The following is a 19,731-nucleotide window of genomic DNA, read 5'->3' as shown; positions in this document are numbered from 1 at the left end:
CTTTAATAGGGCTTCAATCCACAACATTCTGACTCAGTGAAAAGAACACTGAGCCAAGCTGACACTTACAACATCGACAGAATTAAATTCAAGGTGAAGCATTTGTACTGTCGCATTTTGCATACACTTCACTCATTTATTTTCTAAACAGAATGTAAGTCCACATATTAAGAGAGATAGTTTGATAGGTCTAACTATTTTTTTCATTTCTAGGGTTGATTTAGATCCACATGTGCGGGACTGTGTCCAGACCTACACTCAAGATTGGCTCATTGTCAACAGAAGGTAAATTAACAGTTCTACCTTAACTGTAATAAAATAAAGCATAACCCTTTGATTGGAAGATTATCAAGTTACTCACAACTCATTTGGAATTGTTATAATGGATAGGAAATATGATTGCACTTTGAGCTTTGCAGTGGTATTATTTTGTGAAGCAGGTTGTACTGTGTATCTGTGGAATCTTTGGAATTCTCTACCCCAGAGGGCTGTGGAAGCTCAGCTATTGAGTCATCATCATAGGAAGTCCTTCAGAGTCGACGATGACTTGCTTCCACTCTAAAAGTGAGTTCTCAGGTGACTGAGAAATCCAATGCGGGACCTCCAGTCTCTGTCACAGGTGGGGCAGACAGTGGTTGAAGGAAAGGGTAGTCAGGGAGCCTGGGTTGACGCACGCGCCTTCCGCTGTCTACGCTGGTTTCTGCTTGTTCTCGGCGAAGAGACTTGAGCTGCTCAGCGCCCTCCCGGATGCTCTTCCTCCACTTTAGGTGTTGGTGGGCCAGGACTTCCCAGGAGTTGGTGGGGATGTTGCACTTTGTCAAGGAGGCTTTGAGGGTGTCCTTGAAGCGTTTCCTCTGCCCATCTGGGGCTCACTTGCCGTGTCGAAGCTCCGCATAGAGCACTTGCTTTGGGAGTCTCATGTCAGGCATGCGGACGATGTGGCCTGCCCAACAAAGCTGATCGAGCGTGGTCAATGCTTCGATGCTGGGTATGTTGGCCTGAGCAAGAACACTGACGGTGTGTCTGTCCTGCCAATGGATTTGCAGGATCTTGCGAAGGCAGCGCTGGTAGTACTTCTCCAGCGCTTTGAGGTATATAGTCCACATCTCTGAGCCATATAGGAGAGTAGGAATCACTACTGCCCTGTCGACCATGAGCTTGGTGTCGGACTTGAGGTCCTGGTCTTCAAACACTCTCTTCCTCAGGCAACTACAGGCTGTGCTGGTGCACTGAAGGCAGTGTTGAACCTCGTCGTCAATGTCTGTCCTTGTTGACAGTAGGCTCCCGAAGTATGGAAAATGGTCCACGTTGTCCAAGGCCTCATCGTGGATTTTGATAATCGGGGGGCAGTGCTGTGTGGCAAGATCAGATTAGTGGAGGACCTTGTCTTATGGATAAGGCATAAGGCCGATGCTCTCGTACGCCTCGGTGAAGGTGTTGACGATGGATTGGAGTTCAGCCTCTGAGTGTGCGCAAATGCAAGTGTCGTCTGCATACTGTAGTTCGATGACAGAGGATGGAACGACCTTGGATCTGGCCTGGAGGTGGCGGAGGTTGATCAGATTCCCATCTGTTCTGTAATTTAGCTCCACTCCGGCGGGGAGCTTGCTGAAGGTGAGATGGAGCATTTCAGCAGGGAAGATCGAAAAGAGCATTGGTGGGATGACGCAGCCCTGCTTGACCCCGGTTCGGACGTGGATTGGGTCTGTGGTGGATCCATTGGTTAGGATCACAGATTGCATGTCATCATGGAGCAGACGGAGAATGGTGACAAACTTTTGAGGGCAGCCGAAATGGAGGACGCTCCATAATCCCTCACGGTTGACAGTTTCAAAGGCCTTTGTGAGGTCGAAGAAAGCCATGTACAAGGGTTGGTGCTGTTCCCTGCATTTCTCTTGTAGTTGTCGCGCCGTGAAGATCATGTCTGTTGTACCCCTTAGTGGACGGAATCCGCATTGTGACTCTGGGAGGAGCTCTTCAGCCACAGGGAGAAGACGATTGAAGAGGATTCTTGCAATGATTTACCCTATGGCCAACAGCAGGAAGATTCCTCTGTAGTTAACGTAGTCGGACTTGCCCCCGTTTTTGAAGATGGTCACGATTATGGCGTCCCTGAGATCTTCTGGCATGCTCTCCTCCTTCCAGATAAGAGAGCTGAGGTCATGCATTCATGCCAAAAGTGCTTCTCTGCCATACTTTAGTGCTTCGTTGAGTAGATTCAAGACAGAGATCGATAGATTTTTGGATATTAAGGGAATCAAGGGATATGGGGATAGTGTGGGCAAGTGGAGTTGAGGGAGAAGATCAGCCATGATCTTATTGCATGCTAGAGCAGGCTCGAGGGGCGAAATGGTCTACTCGTGCTCCTATTTCTTATGATCATATATTTTTATGTAGCTGAATGTTTCCAGCATATTCGGTTTTAATTCCAAAGTTCCAGCCCCAGCAGTATTTAGCTTTTTGTGCTATGTATATAAAATGTTGGAACGACAAGAAAAGAACACTGATCCCACCAATGCTCAATAGCCCCAAATGTTCTCAGCGGTGGGGAGAGGAGGGGCACATCCCGGCATAAGTAGCAAGATGTGCCCACCCAGGACTTCCACAGCTGACACCACTAAAGTTCATGGGGGTCAACGGGAGGTCATTTCATTAAGATGGCAATAGTGGCCCCATGCAGTACTGGCAGTGCTGGGAGCCACTGTATTTATTCGTGGAAGAGTTGCTAGCTGGGGGTGGGGGGGGATTTTAGGTCCCGCCCCAGAAACATCTTTATGCTGTTGCCGTTGGTTCCATATATACAGGTATGGGGGTTGCATTTTAGAAAAATATTTAAAGTTCTGCCATTTTCTTTGGGGGTTTAGGCCATAATCCCACCCTGGGCCTCCGGATATGTCCCACTTCTGCTATTTGGCTGATGGGTATGCCTGGTCTCACTAGTCATGTCTCTGTCAATGCTATGCCAGGTCCTGCTGAAGGCTAGAAAAATTGTAACTCCTAACCTAAGGAATCCTTGTCACTGGCCCTCGCCCCCTCTTATGCCGATGGCTTTGTTTGGTGTGAGTGATTCCAGAATCCCGGACATAAGTTCGAAACCTGGTGAATCTGGTTCTGGGTTTCATTTGCATTCCTTCTGTCACACTCCCACCAAAATGACAGCAGCATTATGCTGGAAGGGCCACAGATTTCCAGACCCATCGCATGCATACAAACTCAATCACCGCCATCCCCAATCATTCGTAATGTTAACTCCTGGGAGGACAAAAAAAAAGAGAAAAAAGTACTGTAGCCAATGGCAGGAAAACCTGTGATAAATTCCTCCCCAACTGGTGCATCACTAGATATACTTAACCAACCCCACTCCCCTTACCCAGTTTTTCCAAATATCCTCAGGAACACAGGTTCTCTTGCTCGTCTGTCATAACTTTGGCAGAAGAGCCGTGGAAACCTCTTAAAAAATGGCATATACCAATCTAGTTTCTGTGGTAAATGGGGACAGTGGTGGAATATGCATCTGCCAATTTATAGTCTGTCTCCCACCCACAGAGCATTAAGTTTATAGATCTATCGGAGTTACAGAGCTCCAAACCTCTCGAGATGTGGATTGCTCTGGTGTATAGTCCTCGACACCAGTAGTGATATAGATCCATCTGGACCACTGAGGAAATGGGACAACTCAGATGATTAGGCTGCTACACTATTGAATAAATTAGACACCTATCCACAAGCCCCAATGAAACTCAGACAGAACACAGCCATACTACAAAAATGTTACTTTTGATTTTGAAGATCTACCAAACACTCCTTTTCAACTATTAAAACCAAAAGCATGAGAGAAATGTTTGCTTGTAAAATAGCTGTAAATATCCCTCACGTTATTTTTGTGACTTAAGTGGAAAATGTTATGGATTATTACCAGAGATATTGAAACATTGTTCACTTTCATACCTGATGTTCAGGAAACAAGGAGAAGCTGTGGCCTTGAGTTTAAGCAGACTCGGATCAAGGAAAGATCTGTACAAGACTCTTCCAAAGCAGTTATTTGAATCAGAAGAAAGTGGCGATTCCGTCAGTCAAGAATTTCAGGTATTTGTTCATTCATTAAACTACAACAGTTTTTCGCATTCTCTTTCTTTCCCTACTTTCCTTTTTTTATCACTATGGAATGCTGTTGGCGGCTAAAATTATAAACCATGTTGGGCATAGATTTAAAGTAATGGGGGGAGGTATAGAGGAGATATGAGGGGAAATTTATTTACCCAGAGGGTTGTGGGGGTCTAGAACTCACTGCCTTAAAGGGTGGTAGAGGCAGAAAGCCTCACCACATTTAAGAAATACATGGATGTGCACTTAAAGTGCCGTAACCTACAGGGCTACGGACCAAGAGCTGGAAAGTGGGATTAGGCTGGATAGCTCTTGGTCGGCTGCCACGGGCACAATGAGCCGAAATGGCCTCCTTCCATGCTGTAAATTTCTATGATTCTATGCAAATGTCTCTGATTCTATGCAAATGTCTCTGATAATTATTGGCCTGGAATGTGCAGTCAGCGATGAATCAAAGGTGTTTGTCGGTTGCCCCAAAGAAAGCTGCCCACTAAAATCTTGCAATCTCTCTGATGAGAAGTTTGCCTTTTTCGACGTGCAATTGAGATCAGTGTCTTCTTCTTCTTAGGCAGTCCCTCGGAGTTTTGGATAACTTGCTTCCACACTAAAAATGAGTTCTCAGGTAACTGATGAGTCTGATGCTGACCTACAGTCTCTGTCACAGGTGGGGCAGATGGTGGTTGAAGGGACGTTGGTTGAAGGGACGGGTAGGTGGGGTGCTTGAATTGTCGTGCGCTTTTTTTGCTGTTTGCGCTTGTCCTCCGCTTGCTCCTGGCAAAGTGACACAATTTGTCCGGCGCCTTCCCGGATGCTTCTCCTCCACTTTGAGTGGTCTTGGGCCAGGGATTCCTAGGTGTCAGTAGGGATGTTGCACTTTTTCAAGGAAGCTTTGAGGATGTCCCTGAAGCGTTTCCTCTGCCCACCTGGGGCTCGCTTGCCATGTCGGAGTTCCGAGTAGAGCGCTTGATTTGGGAGTCTAGTATCGGGCATGCGGTCAATGTGCCCCATCCATCAGAGCTGATCGAGTGTGGTCAATGCTTCGATGCTGTGAATGTTGGCCTGAGCGAGAACACTGACGTTGGTGCGCCAATCCTGCCAATGGATTTGCAGAATCTTGCGGAAGCAGCGTTGGTGGTACCTCTCCAGTGCTTTGAGCTAAATAGTCCATGTCTCTGAAGCATATAGGAGGGTGGTTTTCACTACTGCACAGTAGACCATGAGCTTGGTGCCGGGTTTGAGATCCTGGTCTTCAAACGCTCTCTTCCTCGGACGACCGAAGGCTGCACTGGAAAATTGAAGGTGTTGTTGGAGTTTATCATCGACACTTGCCTTTGTTGACAGTAGGCTCCCAAGGTATGGAAAATAGTCCAAGGCCTCGTCATGGATTTTGATAATCAGGGGGCAGTACTGTGTGGCGGGGTCAGGTTGGTAGAGGACCTTTGTCTTATGGATGTTTAGTGTAAGGCCCATGCTCTCGTACACTTCTGTGAAGGTGTTGACAATGGTTTGGAGTTCGGCCTCCAATTGTGCGCAGACGCAAGCATCACTGTAATTCAATGACAGAGGATGGGATGAACTTGGATTTGGCCTGGAGGTGACGGAGGTTGAACAGATTCCCGTTTGTTCTGTAGATTAGCTCCACTCCAGTGGGGAGCTTACTGAGGGTGAGATCGAGCATTGCAGCAAGGAAGATGAGAAGCAAAGAATTTAAGAGAAGTGATAACCATCCATGGCTAACTAAGGAAATAAAGGATGGTATCAAATTGAAAACAATGGCATATTAAGTGACCAAGATTAGTGGGTGACCAGAGGATTGGGAAACTTTTAAAAATCAGCCAAGTCCTGACTAAATGTATCCCAGGCTTTTAATAGAAGCAAAGGAGGAAATAGCAGAGTTTCTGACCATCATTTTCCAATCCCCTCTGGCGACAGGCGTGGTGCAGGAGGGCTGCTGTTGTACCATTGTTTAAAAAGTGAGAAAGGGATAGACTGAGTAATTACAGGCCAGTCCGCCTAACCTCGTTGGTGGGCAAATTATTGGAAAACATTCTGAGGGACAGTATTAATCGGCATTTAGAAAGGCACAGATTCATCAAGGATTGTTAGCATGGATTTGTTAAAGGAAGGTCATGTCTGACTAACTTGATTGAATGTTTTGAGGAGGTAACAAGGAGAGTCGATGAGGGTAGCGCATTTGATGTAGTCGACATGAATGTTAGCAAGGCTTTGGACAAGATCCCATATGGCAGACTAGTCAGAAAAGTAAAAGCCCCATGGGATCCAAGGGCAAGTTGGATCCAAAATTAGCTCAGTGGCAGGAAGCAAAGGGTAATGGTCGACGGGTGTTTTTTTGATTGGAAGGCTGTTTCCAGTGGGGTTGCACAGGGATCAGTACTAGGTCCTTTGCTTTTTGTGGTATAAATCAATGATCTAGAGTTCAATATAGGCACCATGCTTAAGAAGTTTGCAGATTATGCAAAATTTGGCCTTGTGGTTGATAGTGAGGAAGAAAGCTGTCGACTGCAGGAAGGTATCAATGGACTGGTCAGGTGGCCAGAAAAGTGGCAAATGGAATTCAATCTGGAGAAGTTGAAGTAATGCATTTGGAGAGGGCTAACAAAGCAAGGGAATGCACAATAAATGGTAGGCTACTGGGAAGTGCAAAGGAACAGAGGGATCTTGAAGTGCATGTCCCCAGATCCCTGAAGGTAGCAGGACAGGTACATATTTTGCTTAAGAAGGCATACAAGATACTTTACTTTATTATTACCAAGCTTAGAATGTAAGAGTAGGAAGGTTATGCTTGAACTGTATAAAACACGAGTTAGGCCACAGCATACTGCATACAGTTCTGGTCACCACATTACAGGAAAGATGTGTTTGCACTAAAGAGAGTACAGAGGAGATTTGCAAGGATGTTGCCAGGGCTGGAGAATTTTAGCTATGAGGAAAGATTGGATAGGCTGGGATTGTTTTCTTTGAGGCAGAGGAGGCTGAGAGAAGACTTAATTGAGCTGTATAAAATTATGAAGGACCTAGACAGATTGGATAGGAAGGACCTAGTTCCCTTAGCAGAGAGGTCAATAACTAGGGGACATAGATTTAAAATAATTGGTGGAAGGATTAGAGAGAGGGGAGTTGTGGAGAGCTTTTTTCATCCAGAGGATGGTTGGGATCTGGAACTCACTGCCTGAAATGGTGATAGAGACAAAACCCTCATCATATTTAAAAGGACTTGGCTATGCACTGTAACCTGCAGGGCTATGGACCAAGATCTGGAAAGTGGGATGAGGCTGGATGGCTCTTTTTCGTCTGGCACAGACATGATGGGCTGAATGGCCCCCTTTTGTGCTGTAAATTTCTGATTCTATAACAGTAACTGTTTGTGGAATGTTCAGACTGTCAAGTCCTACCATTATTACAATATTTGTATGGTTAGTGTTCAATCTATTACGAGTTGAAAGAGCTTGTTATATTCATGTGTAAATAAAGAAGTGTACATACAGAATGACACTGTATCCTAATGTGATGTACGTTTATATTTGTGGCAAATAAAGCACTGTTCTACAAACTTCTGTATTGATGCACGATGCCTCACAATACTTCAGGAAATAAAGTGCTGTATTTTTTATTGATACATACAGCATAGTAAAAATTGGCTTTTACTACACTGTTTTACCTGTCCCAACGTTAATTAAGGCCTGGTCTGAGTGTTACTTAAAATCCAGTTAAGCATGCCAGGTATTGATTTGTGAATTACTGCCTGGCTAAGGTTTATTGGATCCACCCACAAGAAGCTTATCGCTGCCATTAACTAACTCACTTGTCATTAAAATGTTCCTGTCTTCTTAAAGCAATACTGTGGAATGTTAACCACTATTAAGATCACAGAACTATTTGCACTGGGTGGACATTACAATTACTGCTGACCAGATATCAGCACTTTTATCTTTATTTAAAAATATTTTCCTCAGTAGTGTATATATATCATAATGCGACAGTAAAAAAAGTTGCTTCTGATATATCTGAGTAGCATCACTCTTGTAATCAAAATTTTACATAGAACCACAAAAGTTTACAGCATAGTGTCATAGCATCATCGTATCTATGCCTGCTCTTTGCTAGTTCACACTGTCCTGCTTTCTCTTTATAGCCCTATATCTTTCTCAGCTTCAAATATATATCCAATTTTCCCTTAAAAGATGGAATGGTCATTTGCACAGTTAAGTGGGCAATAAAATTACTGGCCACTAGATTATCATCACCATCACTTTATTTTCATAGAATCATAGAATGGTTACAGCACGGAAGAAGGCCAATTGGCCCGTCGAGCCTGTACCGACTCTCAGCTAGTCCCACTCCCCTGCCCTTTCCCCGTAGCCCTGCAATTTTTTTCCTTTCAGATACTTGTCCAACTCCCTTTTGAAAGATAAGATAGAGTCTGCCTCCACTACCCTTTCTGGCAGTGCATTAAAGATCTTAACCACACGCTGCATAAAACAGTTTTTTCTTGCATCGCCTTCGGTTCTTTTGCCAATCACCTTAAATCTGTGTCCTCTGGTTCTCGACCCTTCTGCCAATGGAAACAGTTTCTCTCTGTCCACTCTGTCCAGACCCCACATGATTTTGAACACCTCGATCAAATCTCTTCTCAATCTTCTCTACTCCACGGAGAACAATCCTAGCTTCTCCAGTCTATCTACATATTAACTTTTAAAAAAGGAGGGAGAGAGAAAACAGGGAATTATAGACCGGTCAGCCTGACCTCAGTAGTGGGTAAAATGATGGAATCAATTATTAAGGATGTCATAGCAGCGCATTTGGAAAGAGGTGACATGATAGGTCCAAGTCAGCATGGATTTGTGAAAGGGAAATCATGCTTGACAAATCTTCTGGAATTTTTTGAGAATGTTTCCAGTAGAGCAGACAAGGGGGAACCAGTTGATGTGGTATATTTGGACTTTCAGAAGGCTTTTGACAAGGTCCCACACAAGAGATTAATGTACAAAGTTAAAGCACATGGGATTGGGGGTAGGGTGCTGACATGGATTGAGAACTGGTTGTCAGACAGGAAGCAAAGAGTAGGAGTAAATGGGTACTTTTCAGAATGGCAGGCGGTGACTAGTGGGGTATCGCAAGGTTCTGTGCTGGGCCCCAGCTGTTTACACTGTACATTAATGATTTAGACGAGGGGATTAAATGTAGTATCTCCAAATTTGCGGATGACACTAGGTTGGGTGGCAGTGTGAGCTGCGAGGAGGATGCTATGAGGCTGCAGAGTGACTTGGATAGGTTAGGTGAGTGGGCAAATGCATGGCAGATGAAGTATAATGTGGATAAATGTGAGGTTATCCACTTTGGTGGTAAAAACAGAGAGACAGACTATTATCTGAATGGTGACAGATTAGGAAAAGGAGAGGTGCAACGAGACCTGGGTGTCATGGTACATCAGTCATTGAAGGTTGGCATGCAGGTACAGCAGGCGGTTAAGAAAGCAAATGGCATGTTGGCCTTCATAGCGAGGGGATTTGAGTACAGGGGCAGGGAGGTGTTGCTCCAGTTGTACAGGGCCTTGGTGAGGCCACACCTGGAGTATTGTGTACAGTTTTGGTCTTCTAACTTGAGGAAGGACATTCTTGCTATTGAGGGAGTGCAGCGAAGGTTCACCAGACTGATTCCCGGGATGGCGGGACTGACCTATCAAGAAAGACTGGATCAACTGGGCTTGTATTCACTGGAGTTCAGAAGAATGAGAGGGGACCTCATAGAAACGTTTAAAATTCTGATGGGTTCAGACAGGTTGGATGGAGGAAGAATGTTCCCAATGTTGGGGAAGTCCAGAACCAGGGGTCACAGTCTAAGGATAAGGGGTAAGCCATTTAGGACCGAGATGAGGAGAAACTTCTTCACCCAGAGAGTGGTGAATCTGTGGAATTCTCTACCACAGAAAGTTGTTGAGGCCAATTCACTAAATATATTCAAGAAGGAGTTAGATGAAGTTCTTACTACTCGGGGGATCAAGGGGTATGGCAAGAAAGCAGGAATGGGGTTCTGAAGTTGCATGTTCAGCCATGAACTCATTGAATGGCGGTGCAGGCTAGAAGGGCCGAATGGCCTGTTCCTGCACCTATTTTCTATGTTTCTATGTTTCGATAACTGAAGTCCTCCATTCCAGGAATCATTCTCATAAATCTTTTCTGCACCTTCTCCAAGGTCTTCACATCCTTCCTAAAGTGTGTGTTGTGTATGCATGCCTGTTTACTGTCTGAAACACTGTTATGCAACACTGAATGTACCCTTACACTGTACACCAGAGGGTGCTGCTGCTGGAGACCTAAGGGTTACCTGCACACTGCAGGTAACCCAGTATAAAAAGGAACACACAGCTTGCTGTCAGCACTCAGGAGCTGCAAATAAAGGACTGCAGGTCTACACAGTTTAAGTATCATACCCTGCCTTGTGGAGTCATTACTAAAGGTGCCTACATACGCTACAGTGTGGTGCCCAGAATTGGACACGATACTCCAGTTGAGGCCGAAGCAGAGTTTTATACAGATTCATCATAATTTCCACACTTTTGTACTTTATACATCAATTTATGAAGCCCATGATCCTGTAAGCCTTTTTAACTGCTTTCTCAACCTGCCCTGTCACCTTCTACGATTTATGCTCACATACCTCCAGGTCTCTCTGTTCTTGCTCCGCCTTTAGGATTGTACCATTTCATTTATGGGGACAAAACTGCCCCGCGCTGGGTTTGGGGCAATCAATTCGATTTATGTGATTTTGTTTTTTTCGACGGCGCAGGAATAGGTCTGTCTGAGAAAAAAAATGTTGGTTGCAGTAACGGACCGCTCACCCAGCGCTTGTACGGCACATCAGCGCCATGCTGATGATGTCAGCGCGACGCAGGCATGCCACATCACTCTGAAGCATCACAACGTCCCTCCCCTTGTTTGTGAACTCTGCAGCCTCTTTAGTGGCAGTCACTGGGCCACCAGGGAGGGTGTCAGCTAGGCCAAAGACCAGGTACCCAAGAGGGGGTGCTGGTCTGCATGTTGGCGGCCCGGCAACATCAGCGGCTGCCATTGTCGGGCTAACTGACAAGTCAGTTGACTGAAAAAAGATGAAAAAGATGGTAGCCGCCAGGCTACCACCTTGCCTTTAAGGGCAGCTGGGGTGCCACAGCCACCACAGCCTCTTGCACCGAGAAGCTGTCGATGGCATCGCCCCACACCGACCTCATGGGGCTATTTCCCCTGAGAAGCGCAAAGGGGTCAGTGCGAGGCGATAAGGGGTCTGCGTGCGCTGCGCTAATCATGCAGCACGGCGCAAACCTCTTTTCGCTGTCGGAGCCCCGGGGACAATTCTGGAGAGGGATGGGGTTGCTTTGACTGCCGCGCTCGAGCTAAAACCCCTTAGCACCTCGTTAGCGCATCCCAGAGGTGCTAATGGGCCTTTCTGAGACGGGCAATTTCAGCCCATATATGTCTTCTCTTCATTTTTTCTACCAAAATGCATCATTCACATTTTCCTGCATTACTTTTCATCTGCCACGTGTCCACCCATTTCACCAGCCTGTCTATGTCTTCCTGAAGTCTATCACTTTCCTCCTGACTGTTCACTATACTTCCAAGTTTTGTGTCATCTTCAAATTTTGAAATTGTGTCCTGTACACCCATGTGCAAGTCATTAATATATATTAAGAAAAGTGGTGGTCCTAGTCCTCTAGTCTGAAAAACAACCGTTCTATCCAGACTGCCACTCTCGATTTTATTCCATGTGCTTCAATTTATCTAGCAAAACTATTGTGTGGCACTTTGTCGAACGCCTTTTGGAAATACATGTACACTACGTCAACCACATTACCCTCATCAACGCTCTCTGTTATCGCATCAAAAACATCATCAAAAACTCGATCAAGTTGGTTAAACAATTCTGTGCTGGCTTTCCTTAATTAATCCACCCATATCCAAGTGACTGTTAACTTTGTCCCTGCTTACTGTTTCTAAAAGCTTCCCCTCTACTGAGGTTAAACTGACTGGCCTGTAGTTGCTGGGTTTATCTTTACACCCTTTTTTGAACAATGGTATAACATTTGTAATTCTCCAGTACTCTGGCACCACCACTGTATCTCTGGTGGATTGGAATATTATGGCCAGTACCTTTGCGATTTCGTCCTCAATTCCCTCAGCATCCTAGAATTCATCCCTCCTGATGATTTATCTACTTAAATACAGCCCTTTCTAATACCTCTTCTTTCTCAATTTTAATCATATCAAGTGTCTCCACCATCTCCTCCTTCACTATGTCTATAGCAGCATCCTCTTCCTTGGTGAAGACAGAGGCAAAGTACTCATTTAGTACTCAGCCATATCCTCTCCCTTTTGGTCCCTAATCAGCCCCACTGCTCCTCTTACTACCCTTTTACTATTTATATCCTGTGGAAAGAAGGAAGAAAGACAGTAGGAATTTGCATGTGTGTCTGAGCTAGGCCCATACAGCAGAGCCTGGTCTCCAGTTGTCTTGGATCCCCTTGCCACTGGACCAAGACCTTGCTCTGTCAAGCACATGTGGTAGCTGGTGTGCAACGGCCACCCCACGTTAAAATAATTCACACACAGGCTCCTTCCACACTTTAAGATGAAATGGCTCCACTCTCACAACATGCCAAAAGAAGACTGTTGGATTACCTTTTTTGTTAGCTGCAATTCTATTCTCATATCCTCACTTTGCCCCTCTTAATTTTCTTTCTCACTTCTCCTCTGACCTTTTGATATATAGCCTGATTCTCAGATCTATTTGCAACCTGACATCTGTCATACGCACTCTTTGTCTGCTTCATCATATTCTCTCTCTCTTCCGTCATCCAGGGAGATCTGGCTTTAGTTGCCCTACCTTTCCCCCTCGTGGATGTATCTGAATGATTTCCTCTTTAAAGGCAGCCCATTGTTCCACTATAGTTTTGCCGGGCAATCTTTAATTCCAGTTTACCCGAGCCAGATCCGTTCTCATCCCAATGAAATTGGCCTTCCCCCAGTTAAATATTTTTACTCTAGATTGTTCGCTGTCCTTTTCCATAGCAAATCTAAACCTTATGATCCTATGATCACTGTTCCCTAAATGCTCACCTACTGACACTTGCTCCACTTGACCCATCTCATTTCCCAGAACCAGATTCAGCAATGCCTCCTCCCTCGTTGGGCCAGAAACAAACTGATCAAGAAAGTTCTCCTGAACACATTTCAGAAATTCTTCCCCTTCTCTGTCTTTTATGCTATTACGATCCCAGTCTATATTAGGATCATTGAAGTCCCCTATTATTACTACCCTATAGTTCTTGTACCTCTCTGTAATTTCTTTCCAAATTTTCTCCTCCATGGGCTAGACTTTCCATTATTTTTGCATGCATACCGTCCACTTAACATCCATTTTAATGCAGAAATGAGGTATAAAGTCCATATATCGCCTATTTAGCCACAAAAAGGAAACTAACGTCCATTTCTCGGTCACTTATCACCAAGCGTTACTTTCGGCCTGAACTTAACACCGATAAAAAATTAATACCGCCCGCCCACCTTTTTTGGGCGGAAAGATCAGGTTGGGCGAAACCAACGCCTATAATATTGCCCAGTGTTATTTTCAGCACGTAATTAACGGCGAGATTTAATAATACCACCCGCCCACTTTTTTTTGTCGTAAAGATCACATTTGCCGAAACTAACGCCCAGAAAATCGCCCAGTGTTACTTTTGGCATGTCGCACACATCTCACCGACAAAATCGCTTGCCGAAAAAAACGACGTGAAAAACTTGCTCTCACCTGAATTAATCACAGCGGTATGGACGCCATTTTCTAAATCACAGTTCGTATCATTTAAAAGGCTGCTTCAACTTTGGGGGAGTTTGGATGTACACTGGAGTTCTTTTAAGGTGATGTGAACATCTGAACAATACATCTTATCATACTGTGGACGATTGGAATTTACTTCAGGTGTCTTAGTGGGGACATTTATTGTTTGTGAACAATCGGTGTAATACTGATAGTTATTGGAATGGGGCCAGTCATTTCTCAGCCTGTCTTGATGAGTACGCACATGCTGCAGACTAGATGGCAGAAGATATATTCGACAGCATTATGTGCCCAATCTAAGACATGCCAGACTGAGGAGGAGGATCAGACCTTACACCCCCCGCACTTACAGGGAGAAGCGGTCCGACCTCAACTTATCCAATAATACCTGCCTTAGGAGACTGCGCTTCCACAAGGAGGTTATCAGTGAGATATGCCAGCTCATCAGGGGAGATCTGCAGCCCGCCAGCACCATCAGGACCGCACTGTCCGTCAAGGTCAAAGTCACCGTGGCACTTTCGTTCTACACGTCGGGTTCCTGTCAGGCCTCAGCTGGCGACATTTGCACTATATCTCAGCATGCCACACGTTGCTGCATTAGACAGGTCACTGAATCCCTTTACCCATGCAGGATGGACTTTATCAGCTTCCCCATGACCAGGGAATAAGTCCGAGAGAGCTTTAGGATTCTACCGAATAGCTAACTTCCCCAAGGTGCAGGGAGCAATAGACTATACGCACATCGCGATGCGGGCTCCTTTTCAGGATGCAGAGGTTTTTAGGAACTGCAAGGGATTCCACTCCCTGAATGTGCAACTCGTTGTTGACCACCAGAAAATAATTATGGCAGTGAATGCTCACATCCTGCGTGAGAGCGCTGTATCTGACATGTTTACCAGTCAGCCACAAGGTCAATGCTGGATGCTTGGTGACAAAGGATATGGCCTCGCTACCTGGCTGATGACCCCCTGCGTGACACCCACATCAAGACCAAGAAGCGATACAACAAGAGCCAGAGAGCCACTTATAGTATTGTCGAAAAAACCATTGGAGTGCTTAAGCAGCACTTTAGATGCCTGGACCACTCAGGAGGAGAGCTCCAAAACCACCCTGAGCAGGGAGCTCAATTTGTGGTGGTGTGCTCAATGTTGCACGACTTCGCTATCAGGAGGGGACAAGAATTGCCAGAAGGGACTGACGGTCCACCTCAGGAGAGAGAGGAAGAGGAGGATGAGGAGGTAGACGCTGACCTCGGGCCAGACAATCAGGCTGATGCTGAAACCATGCCCCCGCCCCCCTCTAGACTGCAGGAAAGGGCCCGTGTTGGCTACATAGCTGCAAGACTCTTATGTCAGCAGCTCATGAATGAGCGCTTTGCTTGAAAGAACCTTGTTGTTATTTACAAAGCTGCAACACTGCTGGGTGTGCAGGTCATACATTAATGGTGTGCATCACCTTGGTGACAAAGTTTAAGTTGATTCAAGTTAAATGTAATTATACCCTTTCATGTTAAGGAATCACCAGTGTGTAACAGTGCAGCTATCTGAGACAATGCGCAACAAGGCTATGTTAAATAAAAAACATTTAATCCGACCATTTGTGTGAAATCATAATTATAACTGTAAAAAACACCCCACCCCACAACAAATTTATCACATTTACATTATTCGAATGGTCACCATTTCCAGCAACACAGAACACAAATGCAAATCAACAAGGTAGCCTCCTTGCCCCTTCCCCCAACCCTCCCACCAAAATAGCACAAACAACATAAAAATATGCCCAAAACAACACCCGCGGCCATGCACCTCACTTTCCTTTCCCCACGCTTCTCCTCTCCACCTCTACCCCTTCCCCTTCCCCTCCTGACTCCAAGCTGCTTGGCCGAGGAGCTCCTCAGGTGTTGCTTCATTGGGGGGGTTGACGGCAGAACCGCTGCTTGGACAGATACGGGAGAGAACGGTCCCAAGGTAGGAACGTCCTATGGGCCAGAAGCAAGATCTTCCTCCTGGCTCTCGTGTCATTGGAAATGGGGGTGCGGCACCTTGGGGTGCAGTGCCACACTCCGGGACCACTGGGAGGCCTCTGCCACCAGTGTTCCTGGCTATCAGCTCCAGGGCCTCCACCATCCGCGGCACCTACTCCGTCATGGTGGCGGACTATGCCCCCCCAATCCATTGTCTGTTGGATCTGCTGACCTATGTCAACACTCTGCCTGGACAAGTGTACCATGACCCCGTTCAGATCTGCTGCTCGTGGAGCAGACCTGCTGCGTCGAACTAACCTCTGCTTGGTCGGCGCCATCCTGGAGATACTTGGGGTGCCCTGCGGCAAGGTGCTTGGGCCCAATACCGCCACGGTGGAGGTGGGAATGGCCGCAGGAGCACTAGATGTCATTGGTGTCGAATGGATTATAGAGGTTGGGGATGCATGCTCCTCAAAGTCGATACTGTCATCCGTTAAGAAGGGACCCAACAGATGCATGGGCATGAATTGGTGCTCCTCAGCACCAGATGGAGGATCGTCCGGCGAGTCTGTCCCCGCGCCCCCACCTTCTGGGCTCGGTGGTCTTGCCTGGGGTCACACTGCTGGCTGAGCTGCAAAACATAAATGAGGTTATTAGAGGAGCAGGGGCTGCTAGGGTCACAAGGTGATTCCAGCGCTACACATAGCATATGCACAACAAAAGCAACACTGCTTTCAAGATCATCACAGACATCACATTTTATGACCATCATCAAATTCTGCATTGCAATGATTCTCACGAGGACATCATTATTTAGAGAAGAATTTTATGATTTATCTATCATATAATATTGGTCGGATATGAGATGGTGTGGCATCTATTGACTTTACATCACACAATGGTGTATACTTTACTCACGTGACATCACATCAGGCTCTGCTGCTGCTTACGTGGCTGACCGGGGGCTGGCTCCCCACTAGTGCCAACACCCACTCCTCGATGTCGGTGAGGTTGATGATGACTGGTGGTCCCCCACCCGTTCACCTCTGCTCGGTCCTATTCCTCGAAAGCTTCTTCTATAAAAGGTAACAACAGCACGACATGGCATGAGATCATTGCGTGATAGCATTGCTAGGTACTGTCATAGAGACTGATACAACACATAACCGACAGATATAATCATGATTATAATGAAAATTATCATTCTTTACCTAAAGACGTACACCGTGACCGCAGGCTTTGAGTACAACCTTCCTGGCATAAGTGCAAGACATCACATCTGATTTGAATCACTCATTACACTTACAATTCCAATTATAGATATATATATATTATATAAATATATGTAAATAAATGTAATACTTACTCTGGCAGGTCCAACAAGGTTATTCCATCACTTGCAGCATTGGTTGCCCTCACGCACCTCGTTGGTCACCGACAAGACCACCTTGGCTATCTCGGCCCATATCTTCTGGTAGGCCTTTGGGATGGGCTTCCCATGCCTTCTCTGGGTCAATTGACCCCAGAGTGACTCGACCTCCTGCATGAGGGAGGCATTTGCCTCGTCAGAGAACCTCCTCACTCTTTTTCGTCCTCCTAGTTGTTCCTCTCCCAGCTCACGGCTCTCGCCAGCATCAGTCTCCACAGCATGCTGTGTCGCCTCCTCCATCCCTTCCATGTTAAATATTATTTTTTCCACAAAAACTCGGTCCCAACTACCTTCTTTGTGCTTAGTAGGCTTTTTGCTGCTGGTGAATCTCTCCCCCACCTTCCACAACAGCCAAACAAGCACACACCACACCCACACATGCTTTCATCCCTCTCTCTTTGTCTCCTCCTGCACATGTAATGATGACCCCTGACCTCCTGAAATGTGGGAAACGAGCATTGCTATACCATTGCTATGGTCGGCAACACTTTACGGCAGAAGGTCAAAAGAATTTAACGCTAACGCCCATTTCAGATCGCCCGCGGTAACGCCCATTTTCAAAAATGGAAAGTTAGGGTTTTGAAAATGGACGATAATCTGGTGATCTCAAAACCCATTTTTACCGCCCACGCTGGAAATAACGGCCATTTTTGGGCGATCTGCACAAAAATCGAAAGTCTAGCCCCATATCTTTCCCACTATTTGGTGGTCTATAGAATACACCTAGTTGTGTAATGGCACCTCTGTTATTTCTTAACTCTAGCCATATAGATTCTATCCTTGACCCCTCCAGGACATACTCCCTCTCCAGCATTTTAAAATATTTTCAAATCGTATATCTAACATTAATTGTACAATAATAAAGCTACTTCTAATAGCTGAGTGGCATTAGTCCTGTAATATGGGATTTCTCAGTACGAAAATATGAGGTTAGGACCATTTTACACATTGTTTGAAGGCTTTACTCATACTTTTAAATCAGTAATGACTTTTTCGACATCATCCTATTGTATTTTGGGGATATTTTGCATGCCGACAAGAAAGTTATGTTTTTAGACCCCCAGAAGTGACGATTACTGAGCATTGCGATTGTCATGTACGCCGGCCAGATTTATACTGACGCAATCTGTTTAGATGATGCAAACACCAAATAATTATTATTATACTTAAATACTTGAACAATATCATGGCTATATCTGATTCTGTTCGTGTCCCTTTTAATAGAACGTATACAACATGGTGACATAACTGTCAGGGGCACTTAATCTGCTGCTCTTTTTGGAGTCTGACCTCCAAAGTACATCACCTCCAAACACTCCTATTTTAACTTCCCGGTGGCAGCATGTTTAAATGATGGGGAAATGAAAAGGTGCCAGCCCAGAATAGACTACCCTGACTTTGCAAGCATATCAGTTATGTGCTAAATCAGTAGTGACTTTTTCTACAGGATGATTCCAGATCTCATGTTCTGTGTCAGGAACCTGGGAGAGCAACATTGACATCATGTGACTTTGACCTTCGAAGCCTGCAGCCAGATACCCGCTTGGAAAATATACTTCAGCCCATCAATCCAGAGGAGCTTGATAGACAAAATGAAGAATCACGGAGAACCAACAGACAGGCAGAAATATTTGCTCTCTACCCATCAACAGATGAGGTTATAAATTTTTTATACATTGTTTAAATAATAGTAAAAGGATAATTAATGTTTTTGTTCATTTGAATATTTTGCTATTTCAAAAGCATGTGCACACTTTTTTCAACAAAGATAAAAAGCTGTTTTCTGAAAATTTCTTAATTCTCTTTCAAGAAGATAATACACCTTCTCATCAACAGTTACAGTATCTCTAATCATGGAATTAGTCTGCAAAAACTGCTAATTGATTCTATGCTTTTAACTGGATTCGAAACATGGTTGTGTTAGAGTGAATGGCAATTCATCACAAAATATGTCACATACGTTAAACATTTTCCTTTCTATTGCTAGGAGGATGCCGTGGAAATTCGTCCAGCTCCCGACTGCCCGAAAGAACACATGGGCCACAGGATCCATGTAAAGTGCCAAATCTTAAAGTAATTTTCACATTTCAGCATTTACATAAAACATTTTTAACACACTCACCTGAAATCTATCTGAAGTATTGTCTGCAAAATATAAATGTGGTATTGTAACAAGAGTTAAAACAATATTCTAATTCCAGGAAATTCTAACAGTATTTAGAAGTAATCTTGATTACAAAGCATTTGTATTATTCAACAAAAGGTTAATAGCTGCTGAATTGTACGGTAGTTTGAACATTAGGATATTTAAACGGATTCAGAATCTTCTGATTGTGCAGCTTTTTCATTGCTGATGTTATTATGTTAGTGATTCAGACCA

The 19,731-nt window shown here is 45.0% G+C and overlaps 1 protein-coding gene across 7 annotated transcripts in view; it reads left to right on the top strand.

The window, feature by feature from the left end:
• Nucleotides 1-19,731, top strand: part of dock8 (dedicator of cytokinesis 8) — a 464,486-nt gene that overhangs the window by 200,356 nt on the left and 244,399 nt on the right. For 6 of the 7 annotated variants that reach the window (XM_070881523.1, XM_070881482.1, XM_070881473.1 and 3 more), the window contains 4 exons: nt 214-285; nt 3,960-4,086; nt 18,799-19,008; nt 19,339-19,424. In XM_070881523.1, coding sequence (XP_070737624.1) covers nt 214-285; nt 3,960-4,086; nt 18,799-19,008; nt 19,339-19,424 — 495 coding nt within the window. Of the gene's footprint in view, nt 1-213; nt 286-3,959; nt 4,087-18,798; nt 19,009-19,338; nt 19,425-19,731 lie in introns of those variants that run through there. The other variant, XM_070881514.1, reaches the window with a different exon arrangement.

Source organism: Pristiophorus japonicus, chromosome 1 (assembly GCF_044704955.1).
Source record: "Pristiophorus japonicus isolate sPriJap1 chromosome 1, sPriJap1.hap1, whole genome shotgun sequence".
Lineage (NCBI taxonomy): Eukaryota > Metazoa > Chordata > Chondrichthyes > Pristiophoridae > Pristiophorus > Pristiophorus japonicus.
Note: the sequence above shows the minus strand (reverse complement) of the source record. Positions and strands in the feature narration are given on the sequence as shown.